Here is a 25,389-nt window from a genome sequence, read left to right as displayed (position 1 = left end):
ACTCGTACAGCGCTGAAGTATGAAGTTCCGGGCAGTAGCACTCACCTGGAAGTCAGTGACGACCTCGTGCGTGTTGGTGTACTTGGAGCGATGTACTTCGACCATCTCGACACCAGCTGCGTCAGACTCCGTGATGGGAGCGTGCCACACTTCGTGCGTCAAGTTGCTGCGCGGCACGCAACTGAACGCTGAATGTTCGTAGACCTGGTCGCACAAACATCGCTTAGTTACGCTAGTTAAGTTGCTGCGTGGCACGCAGCTGAACGCCGAATGTTCGTAGACCTGGTCGCACAAACGTCGCTTAGTTACGCAAACGCATCACAAAGTGTAAGGAAATGAGGGAATGGCTAGGAGGGAAGAGGTTGAGTAGAGTTGAAATGAGTAATTTCAACATTTTTGGTCGGGTGCGTGAGCGTGAAGGGCTTGGAAACCACCCCTCTTGTTCCGAGTAACGCTCAACTAAAAACGTCACATTAGCACTGTGATGACCCAATTGGGAAGAAATTCAGATTGCAAAATCTTTAATATCACTATATTACCATTCCCTAATGCCGTTAAATATATCAATTTCTAAAATAACAGCGTCGAACACTGTTTAAATCTATGTACTTTTGATCGCACATTTGTTGTGCAATGAAAATGTACTGAGAAAGACGCTGCGACGAATTTTTGGAAATGACAACATCAATATCAACGATCAACGATTTATATTAGCTAAGAGCGAATTAAAGGCGAGTACACAACGATGTGCATAACAGGAAACACACCGAGTTTCACGTATTGTAGCTCAGACCCAACGCAATAATTAAGATTTGTTGAAAATTGCTACAAACTTCGAGAAAACCGCCTAACCATTTGTAAGAGCTGCAATATAATTCTTGAGGTGAAACATTTTTACTGAGAGAATTGTTTAATTGAACTAACTATTGAATTGTAAGCTGAGAAGCATAACTCAGCAACATCTTTATCAGCTGATGCATTGATTGTCAGGAAACGACCCTCAATTTCTTTCGCACACTCCATACTCCTTGTGAACATTACCCTTCCAGTACAACACGGCTACCATACAAGGACTTTCCAGGTCAAACTAAAGGAGCTGCTACTCACCATGTCAACGTGACAGCATTTCCTGATGGGTATTTTATCAGGATCGAAAGTCTGCGGTTCCTCTTCCTGCACAACACACACGGCGCCGCCCATGATGAACGCTGAGCTGCGGTCGCCAGCGTCCTGTACCGAGCGCGTCAATCTCGTCAGTCTAACACATTTATTACTTATGGACTACCAGGGACTTTTTCTGTTCAATTATAAAACAATGATTATATCTGGAGTTTCTTGGTCTACTTGGGACTTTTTTCTGTAGATTATTCATATCGCAAAGTTGCTTAATCAACATCAGCTTGATTGTGTAGTATAATAGTTGTGTAGTATAATAGTTGTGTAGTATAAGTTAGATGGCGGACAGCTGTACCATAAAGAAACTGAAGTCCGCATCGAAATACTCATGCAGCAAAGGTGTACGCAGGAGCTCCTTCGCTTATAACTTAATTGCTTAAAATCAATTATTTTCTTATGAAAAAAGTACTTGTCAAATCTTATACATTCAAGTATTGGTGAAGTCAAGGGTAATCTGCTCAGTGAATACATTTAGAAACATGAAGATATGTTAGCAAATTTTTCACAAGATAACATACAAACAAGCGACCCATTTTAAAGCGGAAAAAACTTCAGACAACATAGCCATTATTAAATTTATTTTAAAGACAAACAGTGGCACCCAAGTGTTTCACTGAAAACTATATTAATTTTGCAAGTAAATACGAACATATTGTACTACATGTATTTTATGCTCTACAGGTATCAATGTATTTTACGAAGTGCTCTGATTTAGTGAGCATAAAAAATTAAAGTTCGAGGAAAAAAAATTCGCAGGCACTTGCTTTTGACATTTTTTCAATTAATTATTATTGCTGTCGTTTATCGCCGTTCAGCTTGATCCACCATGTGCAAGTACCAGCCGTAAAAATGTAAGGATGGGAAATTCAATCTAAGATTTCATTATCAGTCATTTGATCCTTGAACTTATAACATTATTTCCAGATAATAGAACGAACATCCTACAAGCAGTGGTTCTCTAAATCGTACATTGAATCCAAAACCGGCTTCAAATAGCACCAGTGTATGCAATAATCCACGTCACTTGCCCAACGTTTGTGACGCCACTTGACGCCAATAATCCACGTCACTTGCCCAACGTTTGTGACGCCACTTGACGCCAATAAATGACGCCACTTGCCCAACGTTTGTGACGCCACTTGACGCCAATAAACTACGCCACTTGCCCAACGTTTGTGACGCCACTTGACGCCAATAAACCACGCCACTTGCCCAACGTTTGTGACGCCACTTGACGCCAATAAACCACGCCACTTGCCCAACATTTGTGAAGACAGAACTTGAACTAACCTGAACGAAGGTCTCGAGGCAGTAGTGCTGAGGCCGATACTCCATGTTATACTCTGGCACCCACAGCCACCCAGACTCCAGCACCCGGAACTGGAATGACGGCTCCTGGTCCGGGTATACGTCCAGCTGGAACTGCTGGTCGCATTCCAGAAGCCCGGTTTCCACGGCAACCTATGAAATATTAAATTTAATTATCAAGTTATTATTTGTAACTATTAACACTAAAACAGGGCGAATATAGCAGCTGTGCAAAATTGTTAAGATTTTTAAATTAAATTTTTACCAACGCGTTCATTACACGAGCAATATCAGAGTGCAGATGACTTATGAAATAGACGAGAAATATGTTGACAAATTCAGACGAGTTGAAGGCCAGGTCAAACGGATCCGTTGCAAAATATAATGTAGAATGCTTAGGGCTAATACAGCAAAAAATATTACTCAGTACTCACTACAATGAGTGACAGAGAGCGCATTTTCTCGTCGACGAAAACGTGAAGTCACGGACATACGGACATGACGAGCACAATAGCGCCTTTTTTCCATGAATGAGAAAATACGCTAACAACCGAACCAGAAAAGCTACATGTCCAGTAGGTTCATGTTGAAAACATTTCAACACTCCATATTTGATGTCAAGAGACAATCAGAAAGTTTTTATTCGATTTCTGGAGGCCTTTCCAATCGTCGAATCAATTACGGATTGTGGCTACGTGTAAATGTGAGTAACATTTTTGATGCAATTCGCGCAGCAGCAAAGCACGTATTCAATAAATGCAGCATCAAAATGTCTTCTGAAATAAAGACGTTTTACTTGCATTCGATATTGAATAATGTTTTAAGGTTTGATAAATAATGAAGAAAAACGTTTTCAACACATTATTATGAAAAATAAATATAAAAGAAATACAGGCCGCACGCTTTAACAGCTAAAAATCACTACAATTTGGAACGCGCATAAAATGTAGCTATCCGGCAAAGATCAGGATTTTAATATGCTCACTTCGCTATGAATAAACAAAATGGAATGAACAATCGAATTGTCCATTATCTTTTGATTCTAAGAACCCTGATGCTTTTTCGAAAGAGCGACAAACTTCATCGTAATTCGAGGTAACAAATCGCTTAGGTATTGCAACAGCTGGCAGGGTGCCGTTATCGATGCAAATGTTTAATGTAAACATGTCTTGAATATGCATTTAAATTGATATGCAGTATGACTTATATAAACGTAAAACTCATTTTTCATTTTCCTATTTAAAGGTCGACCCCAGTGCTGGAGACGAGTTTTGCAGATGAAGTCAAGCCAGCGCAGTTTCTTAGTGATTAAAGAAAAGTTTAGCGGAGAAAGAATTCGCTACGCGTGCATCAGCAGCCTAAGTATCCGAGGCTGACATTGTAATCGAGACCGTAAAGAGGGCGCACAAGGGCGCATGTCAGCCGCCTGGACCAGGCTCAATGTTACCAAGTTCACGACGAGTAGAGTCGAGTGCAGTCGAGCTATCTGTGCATCTCTGGCATGCCAGTGTCGTGTACATAACTGCAAGGAATTTGTTAAAGCCCTCGACACTCGTACAGACTCTAGCTGCATTGCTAGAGGCCCCTCCATGTTTTACAGTTCAGACCGTCGACCTCTGAGAGGATTTCTTGCTTATGCTGTACTCGAGTTTCTGTATGCGTTAATGTAAATAGATATTTTGGTGTCAGAATTATTTGAGACGATTAAGTTTTCCGCTCGACTTATTATAGCTCGCTTGCAGAAAAAATAGAACATCATAGGCTTCAACACCAGGGAGCTCAATACGTGATGGAGACACTTCCAAGTAACCAAAATAATTATAAGATAATTGATACTCATGCATCATCGTCGTAATTAAAAACATTAAAGAGGAAATGCATTCATGTACGAAGTAGTACGCACTACGCAAACATTAGATATTGTCTGCTGATCAAAATAGCGCATCCGTGCAATAGCGCATCCGTTCTTACAAAGGAGATAAAAGCTTTCAACACTCGTTCCTACTGCGTGTATATTATCAATTCGATTCTTAACACGGAGCAATGCTGCTAGAATAATACAGCATACATTTGATAAGTTTTTACATATCTCTAAATTATACATCACCAAAGCTAATTAAATAATTCAATTCAACAAACCTGGTTCCTTGTTACGTTTGTTTCGACAAAACTGCCGTACTGGTCGAGCGTGAAGATGGGTACGCTGAAGGTCCAGTCGGAGCTGGTGACGCAGCCGGCGTGTTTGTGTGAGAAGACTTGGCCTGTGGGGCAGCACTTGCGCACGACCAGGTGCGAGACTACCACGGGCGCCGGGGTCTCTACGTGGTGCTTGGTCGTGTCGCGGGGGGAGTGAGTGGTAGAGGAAGAGACATGTTCGAACGTCGTTGACTCGATGAGTGAAGGAGACCCAAGTAAGGAGTCATCGCCGTCTATCATCTGGATGGGCGATTGATCAGCATCTGCAGAAAAGTAAAGGTAAATGAAATTTATGATCGAAATAGCCGGGCATAAACGATTTTCTACTGAAGAAGAAACGAATTACCTATTTAGAACGGAAACCTATTTACAAGCAAAGCATAGAAATTAAATGTCCTACTGTAATTTAAAATTATCTATTGACATCAGTGAACCCATCCAACTTGCGAATTCGAGGAAAGACAAATTCTACCCACAAATTACAATGTAGTCGTAAACAGAAAAACAAAAAACAAATTAGAAGAAAATGCGAGAACTTATACTAAATAAAAACATCTTTACTGTTTCCAAAACCATGGATTAGGAACATTCATGGCAATATCAAATCAGATAGTTAAATGAAAAACATGAATACGATAAATACATATAATGGTTAGTATCCACTTCGTATAATAAACAGAGTAAAGATTGTAGGAAAATCTTCGACGACGATGACCTTAGCCATCGGCTCCCCTCTTACATTCGTCAGTCTTTCAGCTATGGGGCCACATGAGATTTGTTTTAGAGGCTGCGATTGACACGCGGATGACAAGGTCAGCGAGGCCCAGCCGCTGCTTAAGTCTTCAGAGAAACTCGACCCTGCGGTGTCAGCCGCTGCGCGCGGACAAAAAACCCGGGATGGCCGAGCAGGAAGTACAATTCTTAGCCGCGGTGGACCAAGATTTGCATCGAATATATCGAGTGTGACAGCATACTTTGTATTTCTTCTGGAGCACTTAAAAGCGCGAGCCTTTCTGTAACGGGTAGTGTCAATAACGGGCAAGGATTTGGAAACGAACGCTGCATTTGCGTGAAAGCCCAGGATTGAAGAATGAAGTTTTGCAAAATATATAAAGGCAGATCATAAAATTGATTAGATCAGCATTCAAATAATTAATTTTTCATACTATCTAATTCTTTTTTATGCTTGAACATTTAGAATTTTAATATTTTAATGCTATTGTATGGGACCGAGAATGGCTTTTGCTTGAAGGACGAAATATTCTACTCTGTGCAGAATCCTATCCTATGCAACATATATTCATGTTTTTTCGCTTAAAATTCATTGCGTTGGATGCATGACATCTGTGAAGAGGTTCTTACAAATAATCGTCTGGAATAGTTTAGAACAAAGTAACTGAATTCATTTAAAAATCATAAAATAAAAGTCAACAGAGTCAGTTAGAGGACAACTACTGTTATGAATGGAGTTAGTTTACAATATGAAGGCTACCACGGCCATTGAAACCAGTAATTTCTTATATCAAAAACTAAAACAAAATCTCCGGTCAGAAAAGTGAGGTGCGTTAATGAAAAATAAATCATTGTCAGAATAACGGGAGGAAAACTTTCCCCATAAAAGAAGGACTAAGGTCACGGAGCGTGAGGCGGCGGCTGAGAGCAATGAAGCATTGTCGAGAATTCGATAATTCTGTCTCACAATGGAGGTCATATTATTCGATGGCTCGAAGCTTGATCGATACAATAGACCGAACAATGAAGAGCAGTTGCGCAATATGTGCCGCACAACCTTGAGCCCGTGAGAATTGATGTCTTGATTTCTTGCGACTGATCAAGCTTCGTCTCGTATAGTACCTACAGCGCGGGCCAAGAGGGGGTACGAGCGACTAGGCAACATCGATGTGCGACTGTGGTTAGGGTGATACGTCATCTAATGGCGTATTGTCTCCCTGTAATGCTTGCGTAAGGTGTCCTGCATGGGAACTGATACTTAGCCTTTGCTCAATTTACACCTAATTCAAATTAAGAACCAGAATTTGAATAAATAATTGATGGCTGAGATTTCTCATGGGTATTGTTTGAATTACCCACGAAAATGTGCATGCATCAATTAAATATAAGTGGGTTCCGTTTTTACAGACAAATGTTTATCGAGGTAGATATACGTGCACAGATGACAATTTAGAATTTAGATGTTCAGTATAGATCTGTTGTTGCCAGCACAAGGCCTCAATTACAGAAAAAATTGCGAGAGACAAGAAGATTCGCACCGTTTCACGCGATGACCTCAACTATGCAAATCTAGCATCAGCAAATGTCAAGAAGAATCAGTCAAAACTACGTGGGCAAAGGATGCATGCCAAGCATTTCAGTTCAACTTAATGTTTCATTGAAGGCTGGGGTGCGAGTTATTTGAACGTGTATGACCATTCAGAGTGAGATTTAAGAATTTATACTTCGCACAAAAATGATTAATTTTCAAATTTTTCATTACAAGTTGGACACCAGCGGCTAACTTTCCCAGATCTCTTACGCCAAAGATACCTAAGTTACACACGCGCAAAAGAAGTTCTTGTTATAACGAATTTTTCTTATAATGGACTGACGTGTAAATTCGAGAACAAAAATTTGCAGACTGTTATTGGTGAATATGAATGGCCCGTTTAAAAGTTTATTGTGCAACCATGACATAACAACAATCAAGCTATCATAAATATCAGTTTGCTTGAGGTTTGATAAAAAAAATCAATGCATTACATTTGTCCAACATTTCGACATCCATGGTGGTTTTTAAAGCAAAATAAATCTTAAGATTTACGACTATCCCGCCATAAGATGTAATAAGCAGGAAATTATTAGCTGCACGGTCGTGAAGCGGTTTCTCCACATCCGAGACCACGTTCCTCCTAAATAAACTGACGACTATCGTTCGATAGCCATCAGACGTGGGTATTTTTATGCTGCTGCGCGAGGCTATTTAAAACTCAAGGACTTTGCTGTTCACCTGGGAGAGTCACACAAATAACAGAGCCTCAAAGATCATTTTGTCAAGGTCAGCCCTAACTTGGCTCGTCGTCGCATCTTCACCGAAATTAGAGATCAGAAAACGAACACAGGAAAAGAAACACATCGTCATCCATTTTCGTTTGGTCGTTTAGTGCACATAAAGCACGTTCAAATCATATGTCATTGCAGCCATTGCGCTATGCGTTCCAGTGCGGAAAAATTGACGAACAACAGACGATCTTAAATGAGGAAAACTATTGTGAAAGAGAATATATTAATTGAAGTTCATAATGGATTCACGCTCATCTGGTCAATAAAATGTCGAGATGAATTAAATTCTCAGCAATTAATTGAAGTTACTGTAGCCTAAATGGAAATGATTTAAAATACGTTTTCTCGGTCAAACACTAAATTTGCAAGCATCAGCTCAAAGAGACTATAAATTAAGGAGTCACAAAGATCGGGGCGAGATCGCCCTTGCACTTGATCGTGGGCAGAGGATGCGATGAATACTTACGATAAACATCCGTAACAACCAAAAGGTTCATCCCAGAGGTCACTATAGAGCCAGACAGTCACGAAAAATTTTAAAAAGCTGCACCTCAACAAAGTCATCTGAATAAATGTGCTGAGTTTTTCAAAGACAATAAAAAATGTGACAGTTTCACGTTGAATGTATTAGAATATTACTCCCATTTTTATCAAGATCTATAGCATACATTTGATAAATTTTTCGATAATTTTTATGTTTAGATGGCGACTACATGGACTGTCATTCATTATTTCACAAAGCATTTGAATTTTTTGGATGCATCAAAATAAATCATTATTAAAGGCTTTATCATAGACCGTTATCAGAGTGTGTAAATTATTAACCGTTATCAAAGTCTGTATTATTAACCGTTATCAAAGTCTGTATTATTAACCGTTATCAAAGTCTGTATTATTAACCGTTATCAAAGTCCGTATTATTAACCGTTATCAAAGTCCGTATTATGAACCGTTATCAAAGTCCGTATTAATAACCGTTATCAACGTCTGTATTATTAACCGTTATCAGAGTCTGCATTATTAACCGTTATCAAAGTCTGTATTATTAACCGTTATCAGAGTCTGTATTATTAATCTTTGTCAAAGGCTGTATTATTAATCGTTGTCAAAGGCTGTATTATTAATCTTTGTCAAAGGCTGTATTATTAATCGTTGTCAAAGGCTGTATTATTAACCGTTATCAAAGTCTGTATCATTAACCGTTATCAAAGTCTGTATTATTAATCGTTGTCAAAGGCCGTATAATTAATCATTACATAATTACTTGCGAGGGCATAGAAAATTTCATTCACCTTCAATTATAGCTAAAAAAACTTATAAAAAAATAAAAACTCAAAACGAAACTAATCATTAAAACGAAAGAAGTTGGGCAATCTGCTCACCGTAAATGCCGCTTCAACTTGAAAGTTCTTATACAATCAAGAATATAATTAAAATGCTTTGAGAGCTTATACAAAATAAATTCGAGTGCATTTGCATAAAACATAATTAAAACTGTGTCAAATCAACCTTTAGACACTCTTCGAAGGTCTCAGTGATTATAACAGAAGTAAATCTTTGTAAGTCACATAGATTTACACGACAACCATTCAATTCTGTGATGCATATATAGGCACTGCCCCGCAAGTGATAATCAAAAAACAATGAAGATCGTCGGATTAAACGGGACCACGCGGGGCCTTTGTACGCCATCAATTCACAGCGCATGAGAAGTCGTGTAGCGTAGACGCTACATCGAGAGCGACAGAAAAGGCTGTCGCAACTCACAAGTCACGAACAGGGCGCTAGATAGACGTCATAAATAATGGGTGACGAATGGTGGAGATGCTGCAGCAACACAGCTGTTCATGAGACCTCTGCAACGTAGCTGCTTGTGGTCGCCTCCGAGACGTTCGCCAGTAACACCAAGGCTGCTCCAACGTAATTACCATCATCCGAGACCAGCTCCGGCATAATTACCTACATTACAACTTCATGGTCAACAAAATAATTAATGACCGCGCACTCAACAGGTCGAGTGCACAAATTACAACCTAGGAAGAAAAATTAAAGGCGAGATAAGAAAGAAAGACAGCGGAGGACTTCAGGACACGTGCTACGAAGGGATCTTGGAAATACGACATGAAATGTTTACTTTCTGTACTTGTAGAAATAAATTGAAATGTTTGAGTTAGAGTGATGTTCATTTACATTACCGTTAATAACAGTCAGCCGTTATTATTCCCACTTAGATAGCTGGAAAGTTAATGAATAGCAATACACCGCAGCAGCGTCAACAACAAACACCGTTTGAAGCCTTGAGGTCACATACGGCACCGGCGGTTCCTTCTCGGCAATTATAATTTAGCTCGGCAGAGCGTATAACTTCTCATTAGACCTGCCGAGTTCCGTTGAAAGGTTACCGCAACAAAGCCTGGTTTTTAATTACGAGCAAGTGAAACTCAAAACCACACGCACGCGGAGCAGGCATCATTATAGGGGTTAAATTATTAAATGCCGGCACAATGCGCGAAGAGACTCAAAATAGAATATATTATTTTTTGCAACCCATTTAACCTCGTTTACGTTTAACCCCGAGACGCATCGGTGCTTTTCGAGCGTGAAAGTGCAATTTATGATCCAAAAGCAAGCGTCCCTATACAAGACAGTTAATTTCTGAAACAATTTGCGACAACTGTTATGAGTAAAACAAAGAAAAAAATTTTACCGTCACACAATTTTCACACTTTTTAAACATGTGAATTCCATGGGATTTCTGCCCTTAAAACGAGTTTTAATTCTTGACAAATGGACGGAGAGAGAACACAGGGACGAGAGAGAGATGACCGTTCGTGACACCATGTGTGTGGAGCTCCTATAAGTCAGACAAGGAGCAAGCAGGCCAGGAGGGTCAGCCTAGACTCTAGAGGTTAAGGCCGCCTACAAGCAAAGCTTGCAAGCATCCTCATCGATTCTAGCCGCCATAACTTTAAATAGTATGGCCCATTTATGCACATTTCCGCTGATAATTAATAACTTTAATTGTTCCAGGAGCATATCAATTCTAGTTATCCGCATGCATTCACCAAAAATGGGAATTATATGGATTAATAATACTTTGACACAATTTTAAAATTACGAAACTAACCAAAATCTGAATCAACAAGCACTGTAATCCGCATTTTGAAATAATAAAAATCTGAAACAAGTTTGGACGATATTCAATTGGCTGAATTATAATATGAAGACTTACAGGACACATCCTATATACGTTTGACGGCACAAACTCAACTACATGCCACAAACTTCCATGAATCCAACCAAGCATAGTAACGTTTATCTAATGGATGTTTCGACAGGATGTTACGGAACAAATGTAAGAGCCCATGGATCTTTTATGTCCTCAATAGTTTACTGGAACGCCAGGAGAAGGTCCAAGACGTTCATTCATGAGTAGATAGACGTTCATCAGCTAGCTGTCGTTCATTCAAACGACAGCTGATGTACAGTATCGTTAGTATTAGTGTCAACATAAAAGTCATCTATCGTTATAAACCCATGAACATTAACTAGCGAACCTTACGATTTTGTAACAGCTGTTACTTTTGACATGATTCTCAATTTGACAATAAAAATCTGGTCAGTCTAATTGAAAAAATTTCTTACAACGACATAAGGTCGGACAAGCTGTAATACATGAAGAGTAACTCGTCACGCAGCATGACTTTACTTTTGCTCAGTAGAAAACTTTGGTTGATTGATTGGTAGCCGCAGACAATACGCTTAGAATTTAAATCTGGAATCTCGACAGCTTCTTCACGCGACGTCGCAGCCGACAAGTAATTGATGAGAACAGGACACGACGGCCCGAGAGAGCTATACGCCTTCGAAGATCATACAAGCGTCATCTGTAGCGAGAATTACGAACAAAAAAAAAGTACACGTGTCAGGTCGTTGCTAGGTCTCAAAATATCACATACGACACGACAAGACACGATGCATCTTGACAGGTGAATAATGACGTTAATTGATATTGATGAGACATCAGTTGGGCCTCTTCCTAGACCCGATCTCGGGCCAGTGAAAAAACAATCGTTAGGTCAAAAAAGCATGATTTCTGACTTTGTATAAGGAGGGGATGAATATATCATATCATCACAAGAGAAGGCTACACACTTCAAATCAACTTTCAGTAGATTTATTGCCGAAAGATTGTCCACAATTTTTTTTTATAAATAGAAACACGCAGCTAAACTGGTCGTCAAGTGGGAAATTAAATAAAGAAAATAGTTATATTTATCTCTCGACGATAATTGTATTTATGTGTTGCGGGATTTAATTTAAAAATAACCAAAAGAGGAGCAGCTTCGTCTAGAAAAAGGATTAAAAGTAAGAAAAGCAGTTAAGAGAACATCCAGTATATTGTGAGCAGAAGACGCAGCTGTTTCGAGTGAGCAGCAACGACAGTTGGATGAGCAGCTTTATGTATCTGGAGGATCATATAAGCAGGAAGAGCAGCTGTGTGCATCTATACAAAGGCAGCATAAGCAGTTGTGGCAGCTCATTATCTATTCGTACGGCAATGCTGGTCAAGCTGACGCTGAGATAGCTCGTTCTGATGGCAGTAGAGATAATCCAGCTACTCGGACCATAGCAGCCAAAAAGAATAAAAAGAAACATGCAAAACATGAAGCTCGTCAGAGATATTTTTGTTTAGTTCGTTTCTTTACCGACTTAATGGCAACTTGACTAAGAACATTCGATCGTGGTCCAACCTCAAATAAATAACATTATGGAAGGCATCTAATTCAATGTGCGAGAAATGAAACAAATTGCAGCAAGAAAGTCATCAGAGGATTCAGCATGCTTGTTGCTGCGATATTTACAACGACCCGAAATAGCGACGAGCTATCTTATAGGACTCTGTCGGTCGACTCGTGCATAAGAATGATCCGGTCTTTGGAATATAAATGCAAATATGACAAACTATCTCACGCACATCAAGACCGTTATTCTGCCTTCTGTTTTAATTGCAGACTCTGATTCTAATGGGGTTTGACCTTATGAACGCGGCCAAGAAGCCTCCATGGACTTACTGCTTACTTTCGTGAGGTAAGGTTAAGCGTCGAAATCAATGTGAAGCAATTTGTTAAAGCTTACCGTTTGTTGGATGTACATAAGCACGAAACAATGTCAAAATTGACGTGCTGTTACACAATTCAGTCCTGACTTTGGTACAACAGAAACCATGCAAATTTGGTTTTCCTATTGTTTTCTGTAGATTTTGAACTAATGATTGAGCTGGCCTCCGAAGCGCCTTCGATGAAAATATGGCAAATTTCCTCGGCCTTATCGTAACGTTTTCATTCTAGTACAAAATAAAACGCACGGATCGTTACAAGAAGAAATGGTTTTGACGATTTGAGGAATTCAGTATTTCCTGTGTTCCAATTAAAGAGGCTCCAAGCTCATGCTAACTTCTGGAAAACTACAGAAATTGTTTGCAGCTTTCATTTAAATTACTAGAGAAACATTCGATACTAGTAAATAAGAAGTGCGACATGAATTAAGATTTTTTTTCGTACTTTCAGAATATATCTCCCATATAGAATAGAATAGGATAGAAGTGTCGGCATTGAAGAAATAGGCCCATGGCCTGTTGCCGATTCTTGAATTTTTCGTGACTTGATTCACAAGGGATCCGGCCTTTGGAACCCGATCTTTCCATAACTGACGATTGATTGAGATAGCTGCTGGATTTTGCTGGTCTGCGATTTGCTAGGCATTTTAAGACTGAACATATATGCTCCTGCATAGCTTCGTCTAGTCTGTTTTTGAAGGCGTTCACAACCCCATAATTTTTTTCGATATTGACGATAAATCGTGCAACTAAGCGAAGGCGATCTACAATTGCAAATGGTCGTCAGAGAGATATAACAAAATCGTTACCATATTAAACCCTACAGGAGATCTCAACAAACGAGAATAAAGGTCGGTGAGTCGAGAGCAAGTTTTCCAGAGAGTGACCTCCTCATAAATTAATTATAAAGACATGGCTGTCCTCACGAGACCCGCGATGAGGTTCGTGACAACGCACGTCGCTCTGTAACGGCGCAGGCCAAGCTAATGGTTACCATGACGACCAATTAATGGCTCATTATTTAGCAATGATGCACGCAACGTCTCAGGATGGAATAGGGATGAGTGGAGGTCGTCCAAGGGAGATAATGAGATGCGTGATGCTGAAATACTGGCTATCCTTTGTTGTCTACAACACTGAAGCTAGAATTGAGGGGCCTACCAAGCGAGTTTATATTGAAAGTGAGATATATTTTATCACTACGTCTGATTATAAGGCAATAAAGAGGTACTATTAACACGAAAGAATTTTCAGAGAAAAACGTGATGTGAGCAGGTGATGGAATTAGATGACTTAGCATTGTTATGTTTGTGATGTTTCCAGCGCTAACCTGACACATATAAAATTAAGACATACCTGTTGCTTCAAGTCTACTGAGATAATAAATATGTGATCAATGAAAAGTATTCCGTAGAAGCAGGCATCATAATATACATCGTCTAGTTTGATCACCACAAAATATCAGACATAATGTGATGAAGTTCTAACCAACGTAAAAAGCCAGCTACAGCTCACTGTGTCTGTATTTTACAACACTTCTCTTTAACTTCACTTCTTGTTTGTCTGTCTGTCTGTCTGTCTGTCTGTCTGCTACAAATCTTGTAATCGAAATTTAATACACTTCTACTTTTCCTATGGATCTGAAATTTTGCACACTTGTGTAAAGTTGGAGACAATGCATGAATCAAATGTAAAAATAAAAGATTTTAAAAATTAAAAAAAAAATTTTTCAATATCAAAAAAATTGAAAAAATAATTTTGTCAGCTACAAATCTTATAACTGATATTTGACTCACTTTTACCTGTCTGATTGATCTGAAATTTTGCACACTTGTGTGAAGTCAGAGGCAATGCATGAATCAATTAATAGAATAAATAATTTTGAAAAAAATTATATATTAAAAAATTTGTATATTAAAAAAATTGAAAAACTAATTTTTTAATTTGAAAATTAAATGAGAAATTTATTGTACATTTGTAAGATTGGAGACACTGGATTCTTTGGAAGTGTTGTCTTTAAGAAGTAATTTTTAAACGCATATTATTTACTTATAAGAAGGCTCGGCGTCACTGAATGAAAGCTGTGGCCAAAAAAATTAAAAAGCTTTAGGACCAAGTCCTTCGATCACCTACCCTCTGATTAAAGGAAAATTTACGACAACCTTCGATCATTTGCATCTATAAGGAAGGTTCTTGTCTTTGGACTGCCTATAAAGATCTGATGTTCTTCCAGTCAAACGATCAACTATGTTTATAACATTCAACAAAAACGCTCCCTATGACAAAATTTAACAGAATCAAAAGCGATACATTGGAAATATTTTAACTTTACTGAAATGGATATTCTGGTTATATTACCAAAAATCAATATCCATTATTGAAATAATGTGAACAAATATAATGAACCTGTTCCAAATACATTTGAATCGACTCGCTGACTGATTACAAAAAGTACGATTCAACAAGATTATCCTTGTTGGAAAAATGACTTTCGAAGTGATGCTAACCTGCGTTTCTTTCATTTTGAAAAGAACCTTCCAAAAACAAATATTTGTATTCTACTACATGCATTAACCTGAAATGACGGCGAACTCCAGAAGCAGCAGCAGCAGCACGAGTACAGCTTTCATTCTTCGGAACGTACCTGAAATTAAACCGAAAGAATTGGTGAGAAAAATGTCAATGCTGCTTTCATCATCATTTGTCTTCACATCATTTGTCCTATCATATAAAGTAGGATGAGCGAACACGGTAATAAAAGGCTTAATTCAAATTATTACGCAATTCTTAAGCGAAAATTACGAAACGTACATTAAGATAATTTTGACCTTTTATAATTTTGAAGTCAAGATTCAGCGCGAAAGAAAGAATGCAAATGTGTCGCAAGCGTCGCGGCACGACTGGACGAGCGTCTTCTGAGCAACGGCGACCTTCATTCACATTAGAAGACTGCACAATTTCCCGCTCACAACATATAAAATCACCGTAAATTTTCTCGTAGACTTTTACGTGGCCGAAAAAATATGAGAATAAATCTAACAGTTACACGAACAGGTCACAATAAGATCTCATAACCAGCGATTTCCTAACATGTGCGAAATTACCGAGAAAATTTTATTATAAAACAGCGAGTGTCAACTAAAAAATTTAGTGAGCTTTACACTTTAACGCGGACTAGAAACATAAGTTCGTCACAAGTGTACCTTGATATTGGTTAATGTACCGTCAACCGTGATCGTAAGACGCGAAAAAGCTAGTGGGCAAGTGATTATTTTAGAAATTTTTGAACAGAATATTCAACCAAAAATACATCAAGATACAAGCGTAAAAATTAATAAAAAAAGAAGTGTTAAACTTAACGGCAGAGCGGTCATATTTTCATCGACTTCAACCAACTAAATCCTTAATATGCCGAAGGCGTAATCGATAACTAATGCAAGGAACAAAGTTTGGTTTTGACAACAGGCACAATACCAAAGAGAAAAGCTGAAAATTAACTAATAACATAAATAATTATCAAAAGCAAAATTCATCAACTTTCAAAGATGTATCTCATCGATTTCAGCTACGTATGTGGATAGCAAGAAATAGATGTACCCGCCTCCATAATGTTGCTATCACAAGAAAGTGGCAACACGCATGGTCAAATTCAGTACACATACTGTACATTATTCATACAATACTCAGATTTCGAAATAAATTCCGAGGGATTCTACAAAGGGTGTGAGAATTTCTAGCGACAGCCCCTCGGTTACAGGGCAACTTTAGAGATAATGGGGCTACGCGCTGTGACCACCCAATCTAGGAGAGAAGAATTGCATAATTTGTTAAATTAAAATTGCACTCACAAACTCAAGAGATTTCTGGATGACTTTTTTTCATGATGAAATAATCGGCTCCTCAAAACTAATGCAACCAATTTTCATCTATGTTCTCAATTTTTCAATACGACAGGTTTTTTCGATGAAAAATTTTTCGGGAATAAAAATAAACTCATTAAATGTTGTGTGATGATATTGACAGATAGCGCAAGCAAGGGAAGAAATTGCGGCATTTAGTTAATATAGTGAAGATCTAAGCACTCGAAGGCCGTCTGATCAAAGAACGAATATGTTTTCAGTTTCTAAACTAAAACGAAACTTCTGAATGCAAACTATAGAGCATCAGCATGTGAGTTTTCGTTTTTATTTATTTGGTGCATTCAATAAGTCACATCTAAACAGTATATAGCGAGATGCATCCAACTGTGTCAGCGTAGAAATGTGCATACGTGGAACATATTCGCGCGCTTGAGTTAAAAAAAACATTCAACAACGCCAAATGCACAACCGTGGTGGATGCTTATATAGTGTAGTACAGAAATCATTTATTATAGTTTTATCCTACACAATCCGCAAATGAAACGCAGAGTTAATGCAAAAGTAATTGTCTTCAATGGGCGACATATTTTTGGGTATCATTCAGAGAAAAATCATTGAAGTAAAATCATCTTATGATCAAACATCAGATGGTTCATATCGACTTCATAATAGAAGAAATAACTATACATGGACACATGTGCCAACAAATAAAATACGACATTTTCCGATTTCTGTTTGAATCACACGAAGACTCCGTAATATTTTTTATTGAAGAACAATACTTTTGTCTTTATTATAATCAAGACTTATTATGTCAATATTAGACCGGGTTTCTCTTCATGTAAAGCTCGACTATTATACAGCATCCCAATTCGGAACGCTCAGGGAATTATTGACAATTTATTAGTGGGAATTGATAAAACATTACCCGATCATGATTCGAATACGCTATGAGATATTAATTCATTTCCAGTTCAAGGCTTGGCCTCATTATCATACGAAATTCCCTCGAGAAGAAGGGTCAAAATTCGGATCATATAATTGCACGATTTTTGATTTGCGACGCGCAAGTCGAGCTCCGAATCCAATGACCTTCATAAAGCAGAAGGAAAGCGAACGGTTGGTTTAAGCGCCCCGAACTCTTTACGATTTTCAGCAAGATAAATTGAAAATGTCTCACGACGGCAGGAACGTTGAGACTCATGAATATGAGGCACTGTATCGACAGCGTAATTCATGACTGAGCGCTCTTGTTATGCATCGACCTCACCTTCCTTCAACGCGACCTTGGCCTGCAAAATTTAGTCACCGATATTCCATATGCAAACGCTTGGGATATGGAATATACATCCGATTTACCGACGAAATATTTATTGCAATTGCAACGTCTTCGGGGCGCCCCAAATGAATACTGGTGCATTGAAGCGACTTTGAATGCACACTACAGTTTGTTCTCTTCGTATTGTTACCTTTAGTCCCTCCTTGTTAGGTGCAACTATTTCAAGGGATTTCCTTCTTTGGCAAGGATGGGTGAGCAGTAAGAGTGTCCGCACTAACAAATCTGGATAAACATGCGTTCAATTGACATGGGGTGTGATTTCTAACTTCCTGCTCGGAGCCATCTTCACAAAATCAATCTCACAGAAAATATCAAGGGAAAATCAAATAATAATTTTAAAATAAGGTCAAATGACAAATTCGCATAACACGAGTTAATATTCAAGTTATAAAAGGAAATTGGCGACGGCTGGACAGGCGTTATAATTTTCAAGCATAACGGTCCCTAGAAATTACGTATTTTACAAACGAAACCTTCAGAACACTGCATCAAGTAGCTAAATTGACGTCGTAACTCATATTCTCATAAGACCGAAATTGCATTTTTGACACGTGCCAAAAGAAGTCAAGCATTTGAAAATCCCTATAATTTTAAGCACACAAATATACAGCTCGTAAAAGAGGAAGAAACATTGAAGACGATGATGCAACGATCCTATATAAGCGGGTATCATATGCGACCTTCGACAATAACACGATTCGATCATAAATCGATGGCATATCGCACAATTAACCGAAGGCTCTCAGCAATTTGGCACACGTGGCGAAGTTATGCGATCTTCTGCTGGAAAATTGAAGGGAGATTCTGCAAACAAGCACGAACTTGAGTTTCGAACTTGCCGAAAATTTGCGTTATCCTTGAAATTTTGAAATTTATGTATGTGAACGCTGATTGTAAGCATTGCTCGGAAATCCTAGAAATAGAATCCCATCCAACAGAAAACATTAAATCTTCCACATTCCGTAGGCTACACATACGCTCCGTAATAGTCTACTCTTAGAGTTTCAAGTCTCTAAGTCTTCAATCAACACAAAATTCAGGATCCAACTCGGTTACCAGCTTAATTTCATTTTGCGAGCTACTCGATGAAATTACAACTTTTCAAACTATATATTACGTACGAAACTTGCCTCTGGCAATACTGATACAACACAATAATACAATACTCTGGCAATACCTAACTCGGGCAATCCTGATGAGGGTTCAATCACGTAAAAAATAACATCCAACGACCGTCGAGGAGAAAAATGTTCAAACGCACATTGGAAAATTTCTACAGACAGATATTGCATCTGAACAAACTAGTCAAGCTGAACACATTAGAACCCTAGGATAATGAGACAGAGAACTAAACGGCCCACCAACACACAAGGTCAAACTGGTCCCCCGATTGCGATCCAGCAATTCATCAGCGAAACAATAACGTTGGGTGAAGCTGCGCTTATCTCGGCCAAACAAATCCTTGGGCGCTAGAACGCGAAATGTACAACTGAAAATAGGGCACTTAACATCGTATTTCCATAGCTTCGAGATGAACGGGAAACTTGCTCGTGAATCCTTAAACTTAAATTCGTTATTTGCAGCGTAGACTTTGCAATTAATAAACTCTAGGTAGAATATTCTAAAAAGAAAACTTAGGCACTGGGTTCATCTGGTCTGATTCTCAATTCATTTAGTAAAATCATTTGTCATAGTATACAATTCACCGTAAGACATTTTACGTCCTTCCTGTTTTACAAGCATATGTGAGGCCAATTAAAATTCTGTGCTGGACATTGCTCGAAGAATAGCCCGATACCACATTGAATATATCGTAATACAAAATATTATGAAACAACACTACCAATGATCGTCATTTTTTATGGAAGTTGTCGCTGGAGGTTGCCTTCATGTCAATAACTGCGAATGATCTATAGGCAATGACGGCTGGAATTTGCTGCTTACAGCTTAAAAATCATGCACAGGTGCAGCGCGAAAAAAATCAGAACGCCAAGTGAAAACCTTGGAACGAGAGATTAGGTAGAACTCAACTGAACACTGCGACCATATTTCATCGCATGAAGTTTCCCGGTCAGAAAGTCACAAGCATGTCGGCAACGCTGAAGCGCTTTGAGCGTGACAAACGAGCTCGCGGTGACTGCTCGCTCGAGCATTGAGTCGTCACTGAGCCGCCCCGACATTGCATGTGAGAAAAATTACCGGCTGCAACTCAAAACGTGTACGAGTTTCAAGACTATATATAAGTTTTGAAACTATATTTTAAGATTTTTGAGCAAGTGGCTCCATGCAGCGAAAAAATTCGGGTGAGTATACGGGAAATAATTTGAAAATTAATTTAATCAAATACTCATTCTTTGCGATGATGATTCTGTTCACTGAAGCTCTGTCGCTGATTACCAGAATCTTCCAGGAAAAAAAGTTAAAAATGTCTATCCTGTCATCATATTGAACATGCAGAGGGAAACCGGTAAATAATTTCAGGATAAAGCGATTAAATGGAGAAATTTTAAAAATGGAGATTAAATGGAGATTTTTATGCAGGTAACATGTTCAAGTACGAAGCAAGACAGCCATGGGCTCTTAGGTATACATAAGATAGCCAGGTAGCTTATACTGCTTAAACCACCACTATCACTCGTCAGACGATGCTGCAGAAGGCAGGAATTTTATTCAAGAGATCATTAGTTGAGGGAACAGCCGTATAGAATTGCAAAACCCATGCAGTTACAATACACAATTTATTTCTGCACGATCTCTCAACATATTTGTGGGAGCCGGTTTAAAAAATGCTAGAGATCACAACGTTGCACACGAGCCACGTCATGACAGACCACGAGACAGAGCGCATGGCATGGGTGTAGGCGGCCATGAGAAAATTACAATACTGTCATTTTACTGCTATAGTTTATATACCACTACTAATTTACTACATAACAATACCATACAGCTGTTAAAACCATAATTATTGCCGCGGTCATAAAAGCACAATTTTAATAGTGCATTAACGTAGCATCAACGCAACACAGACGGCTGTTATTACGTAAAAGAAGATTCACTTACTGGTCGTGGAGTGAGTATAATGAAGAAGCTGCACTTCTTGGTGAACTTTCTTCACACAGGAAGCGAGTGGCAGTCGCCTTTAGACACTTAAAACTAAAAATAGATACACAAAAGTACTTGGATCCACGAGTGTCGTCAATTTGTGATGATTATCAGAACCGTATTACTCAAATGAAGGTAATTCTATCAGCACAGAAGGGAAACTATCAACAGGACCTTCCTTTTCTTTAAAGCAATGGAAAAAATTGATAAAACATATGTTGAAAACAAAATTGTCCTAAGCCATGACTCATTGTTATAACGAGTCCAGGAAACTTATTATTACAACTACAACAGTGAGAACAATTTGCAAAGAAGCAGGCACAAATGAATTTAAAGGGCAGGAGATACTTTGATTCATATTGAAATTATTAAACTCTTCCTTGTTTGTTCAAAGGTAAGGGTCAGTGAACGTACCCCACAACGACCACGAACAAAAACGGTTCTTGATATAAACGTTGATCTTTGGCTACTTTCTGGTCACGAATAACATCTTTGCATCAGGAGCACGTGGCGCAGAATCCAACAAGCCGAGCTAAAGACAGCAGCCTCAATATGTCCTTCCGCAGTCGCGTCGAGTCAGCGACCGACTGCGGCATCTTCACTCGGAGATTTCTTAAAATATTGAGCATTTGTTGGCAGCATAACCTTGAGGGCGGTCTAACAAAGCACGCACTGCCCTCTGAACCGTTCATTCGCTGTCTGTATGGCCTTCGCCACATTCCCACTATCCTGGAATGATTTCTTCGCTCTCGGTCTGGGGTCGTCACTATAATGATCCTGTCGAGAATTCCCGAGTGACACTAGCTAGTCAGCCACGCACAATTGCGGTGTGAAATTATGTATAAAAAGCATGATGGCTGCAGAAACAATGGGAAATTTTCGAGCTGGGATAGTTGGACACGCAACGCAAAATTTATGAAAGGTAATGGGAGCGAAAACAACAGAATATTTCAAAATTTAAATTAGAAGCAGAAACGGTGATGAATCGCTGCTATTATTTGATAACAAAAATTTCCGCACATCCACTCGAATTTACACAATAAAATTCACACAATAAAATATATCTTTATGAGGACACGCAGGCTGTTAAGTACGGCGATCATACTCGTTTATATGAAGTACGAGAATTAAAAGCAATAATTGATTAAACTGCAATCAAAATCACGATTAAACGAAGAAATTCTGTATAAAAAGTATAAAAATACATAAAAAGTTTTCATCTTTCCTTTTTTTTCCGAAATACACCGTTTTCAACTTACTTTTCCCATTTTTCCGTTTCAACCAAAAGGTAGCTCTAAATTCGTTCTTTTACATCGTAGCATAAAAGATGTTCCGGGAAGTTACAAGGAAATAGCTACCCAGAAACAGGGTTACAATTCGTTTGTATGGTCAGAGTCTTAGCGTTTAAGTGGGTCAAGTGTCGCCGGAGCACAAGGGCTTCAGAGCAAAGTTCAGAGACGAAGCTCTGCAGGTCAAGTCTGAGCTCTAAGCCTTATAGAGGATTGAGTGCTTTACGTCATGTTGGACGAGCACCAATAAAGAAATTTAAATCTTTGGGTTGATTTAAAATTTAGGACTTGCAGCAAATGAAGAAGAGAAGGTTCCTTTCGATCACCCTAATATAAAATAAAGCAAAGTACAATCGAATTAAACTAACGGTAACCAATGCGCAACGCTAATCCATCTAAGAAATAATGGAGGCATTAAATACCTAAGAATTGGCAGTATTTGTTCCGTGTCACTTTTCGGAAAAAGGTTCTGTGAATAATATTGGTTGAAAGTATTTATTCAAGAACAATACGGAACGATGTGATTAAAAAACTCAAATAAAGTGTGTGATGATGAATGTTTATCAAAATATTTGAACACGTAAACGAAATAAAAGAAATTCGGCGTCCATTTCCTGAGTGCAGACAAAACATCTTGCATCTTGTGCTCCCACCGTCAAAACATCCTGCATCTTGTGCTTCCAGTCAAAACATCTTGCATCTTGTGCCCCCACCGTCAAAACATTCTGCATCTTGTGCTCCCACCGTCAAAACATCCTGCATCTTGTGCTCCCACCGACAAAACATCCTGCATCTTGTGCTCCCACCGTCAAAACATCCTGTCTCTTGTGCTCCCACCGTCAAAACATCCTGTATCTCGTGCTCCCACCGTCAAAACATCCTGTATCTTGTGCTCCCACCGTCAAAACATCCTGTATCTTGTGCTCCCACCGTCAAAACATCCTGCATCTTGTGCTCCCACAGTCAAAACATCCTGCATCTTGTGCTCCCACCGTCAAAACATCCTGCATCTTGTGCTCCCACCGTCAAAACATCCTGCATCATGTGCTCCCACCGTCAAAACATCCTGCATCATGTGCTCCCACCGTCGGTTTTGGAACAGGGAAGTCGACCGAGGAGACAAGCGCGAAGGTTACCGTTTTTATAAGGTTAGTAAATAACGAACATGTCTCACCAAACGAAACTGGCGCGCGTCATCCGGCTTTCCAAGTTTAGGCGGCTCAGCTTGCAATAATAATTTGCGCACACAATTTCAGGTTACTATTTTCATTGGTCCTTTCAAGCCAATAACAAATCCGAACACTGTCTGATGAAGAAATATGTTCGCACAGAATCTTTTGCCAAAAGCAGGTAGAAAAGTATAACATTGGCTCACTTTATATTCATTCTGCAGACACCAAGATAATTCTCATTTTTATTGATTCAGGTTCGTAATCTGAAGCAAAAAACTTTGATCAAACCAATCACAGAATACAAAAATTAGCGCGATAAAAATTTTCAGTTGGTGTTAGCCACAATCTCTATCCCTGAGCTTATAGCTCAGTTTCATCGACATTCTGCTAATTGAATCAGATTAAAATTACTTCGGTGTTCCTCAACACTTTCATTAGAGTACTGGAGCGTAGTAACTACTTAAGATGATGCCATGTACTCTAAGATTGCTGGTTAAACGTGTCACAGAATACCATTAGTCACTAAATATGGACGCATCACTAAACTACGACTGGCGAAATATATGGTAGCGATGACGCTAATGTCTGGATGCTCTGGGCGATTTTCAGATTTAATTAAAACAGTAGACACGAGATAAAATCTGTCTCACTGCCCCCAGTGGAGTTACGGACTCGCGTTATAAACTCCACTCGCGGAGTGGGACCGGCATCGTGGGACTGACTGAGACAGATCTAACTGTAACTTATACACTATACTGAGGAGGCAGATGCCATCTTGCAGAACGCCACTCCATGCATGTCGACTAGACCTCTAAATTGAGATGAATTTGCAAAAGCCGAAAAATTATTTGATGCAATTGTAGATTGCCTCAAACACTTGTTTCTCCAGTTGTTTGAGGCGGTACCGCCTCATTACCAAGATACTCCTCGTCTTCCGTTAATGACTAGATGAAGATTTGTATGCAACAAATGCAGATGCGTAAAAATTAACAATTCGTATTTATAGAAGCAATATTATCCAACTTTCGTAAAATTTTTACTTCGGCAATCAATCATAGTACAACTATTATTCAGCTCAGTAATATACCATTCACCTTAATCTTGCAACTGAAAATCACACTTTCCACACATGACTCATGTAAATATAGAAGCCCGAGTAACACGAAGCCTCATAACACGAATTAGACCTTTGGTAGTGCACTCGCTGTTTGATCTTTGCACGTGAAACAGCAGACACGAGCATACTTAGTGGCACAGCACTTGCGCAACGACAGTTCAATTTATGTTCAATTCGAGAACTAACAAACCGAGTGGCATTATAAACGGTAACGCCGGTAAAGGGCAGAGGAAGACATTACACACACATAAATAGATACGCTATACGGTCAAGTTTACAGTCAGAACCGGCGTAGTAATTCTATATCTATTAGGGTCCATGCTCACGCAAGACTTGATTATAATACGATAGATTTTCTAAGCTCTGGGTTGCATGCATTAAAGATATTGTCTATTTTGGAACAAGGAGTAATAGAGTAAATAGATGTATTAATCAAATGAAAATGCCATGAAAATACCTTAATTTTATAACCCATACAAATTCCATGCATTTCCATAAAAATAACCGCAACCACAAGAAGTTTATTTGGTTCATGGTCAAAACTATTCGCCAAATAAATAAAACAAAATAATTTAATAACTAAATTAATAAGACATGACAATGGAAGCACCGATTTATACAGCAACGAGAGTGAAAGGAAACGACGTGAAAATA

At 38.8% G+C, this 25,389-nt stretch overlaps 1 protein-coding gene across 3 annotated transcripts in view; it reads right to left on the bottom strand.

Annotated features, from left to right (window-relative positions):
* LOC108681918 (G-protein coupled receptor Mth2) overlaps positions 1-25,389 on the bottom strand; it is a 91,009-nt gene that overhangs the window by 10,032 nt on the left and 55,588 nt on the right. For 2 of the 3 annotated variants that reach the window (XM_018171000.2, XM_018170998.2), the window contains exons 2-6: positions 15,432-15,500; positions 4,624-4,943; positions 2,467-2,637; positions 1,108-1,230; positions 46-204 (exon numbers count right to left, since the gene is read on the bottom strand). In XM_018171000.2, coding sequence (XP_018026489.1) covers positions 46-204; positions 1,108-1,230; positions 2,467-2,637; positions 4,624-4,943; positions 15,432-15,500 — 842 coding nt within the window. The remainder of the gene's footprint in view (positions 1-45; positions 205-1,107; positions 1,231-2,466; positions 2,638-4,623; positions 4,944-15,431; positions 15,501-25,389) is intronic. The other variant, XM_018170999.2, reaches the window with a different exon arrangement.

Source organism: Hyalella azteca, unplaced genomic scaffold (genome assembly GCF_000764305.2).
Source record: "Hyalella azteca isolate HAZT.00-mixed unplaced genomic scaffold, Hazt_2.0.2 contig15286, whole genome shotgun sequence".
Lineage (NCBI taxonomy): Eukaryota > Metazoa > Arthropoda > Malacostraca > Amphipoda > Hyalellidae > Hyalella > Hyalella azteca.
Note: the sequence above shows the minus strand (reverse complement) of the source record. Positions and strands in the feature narration are given on the sequence as shown.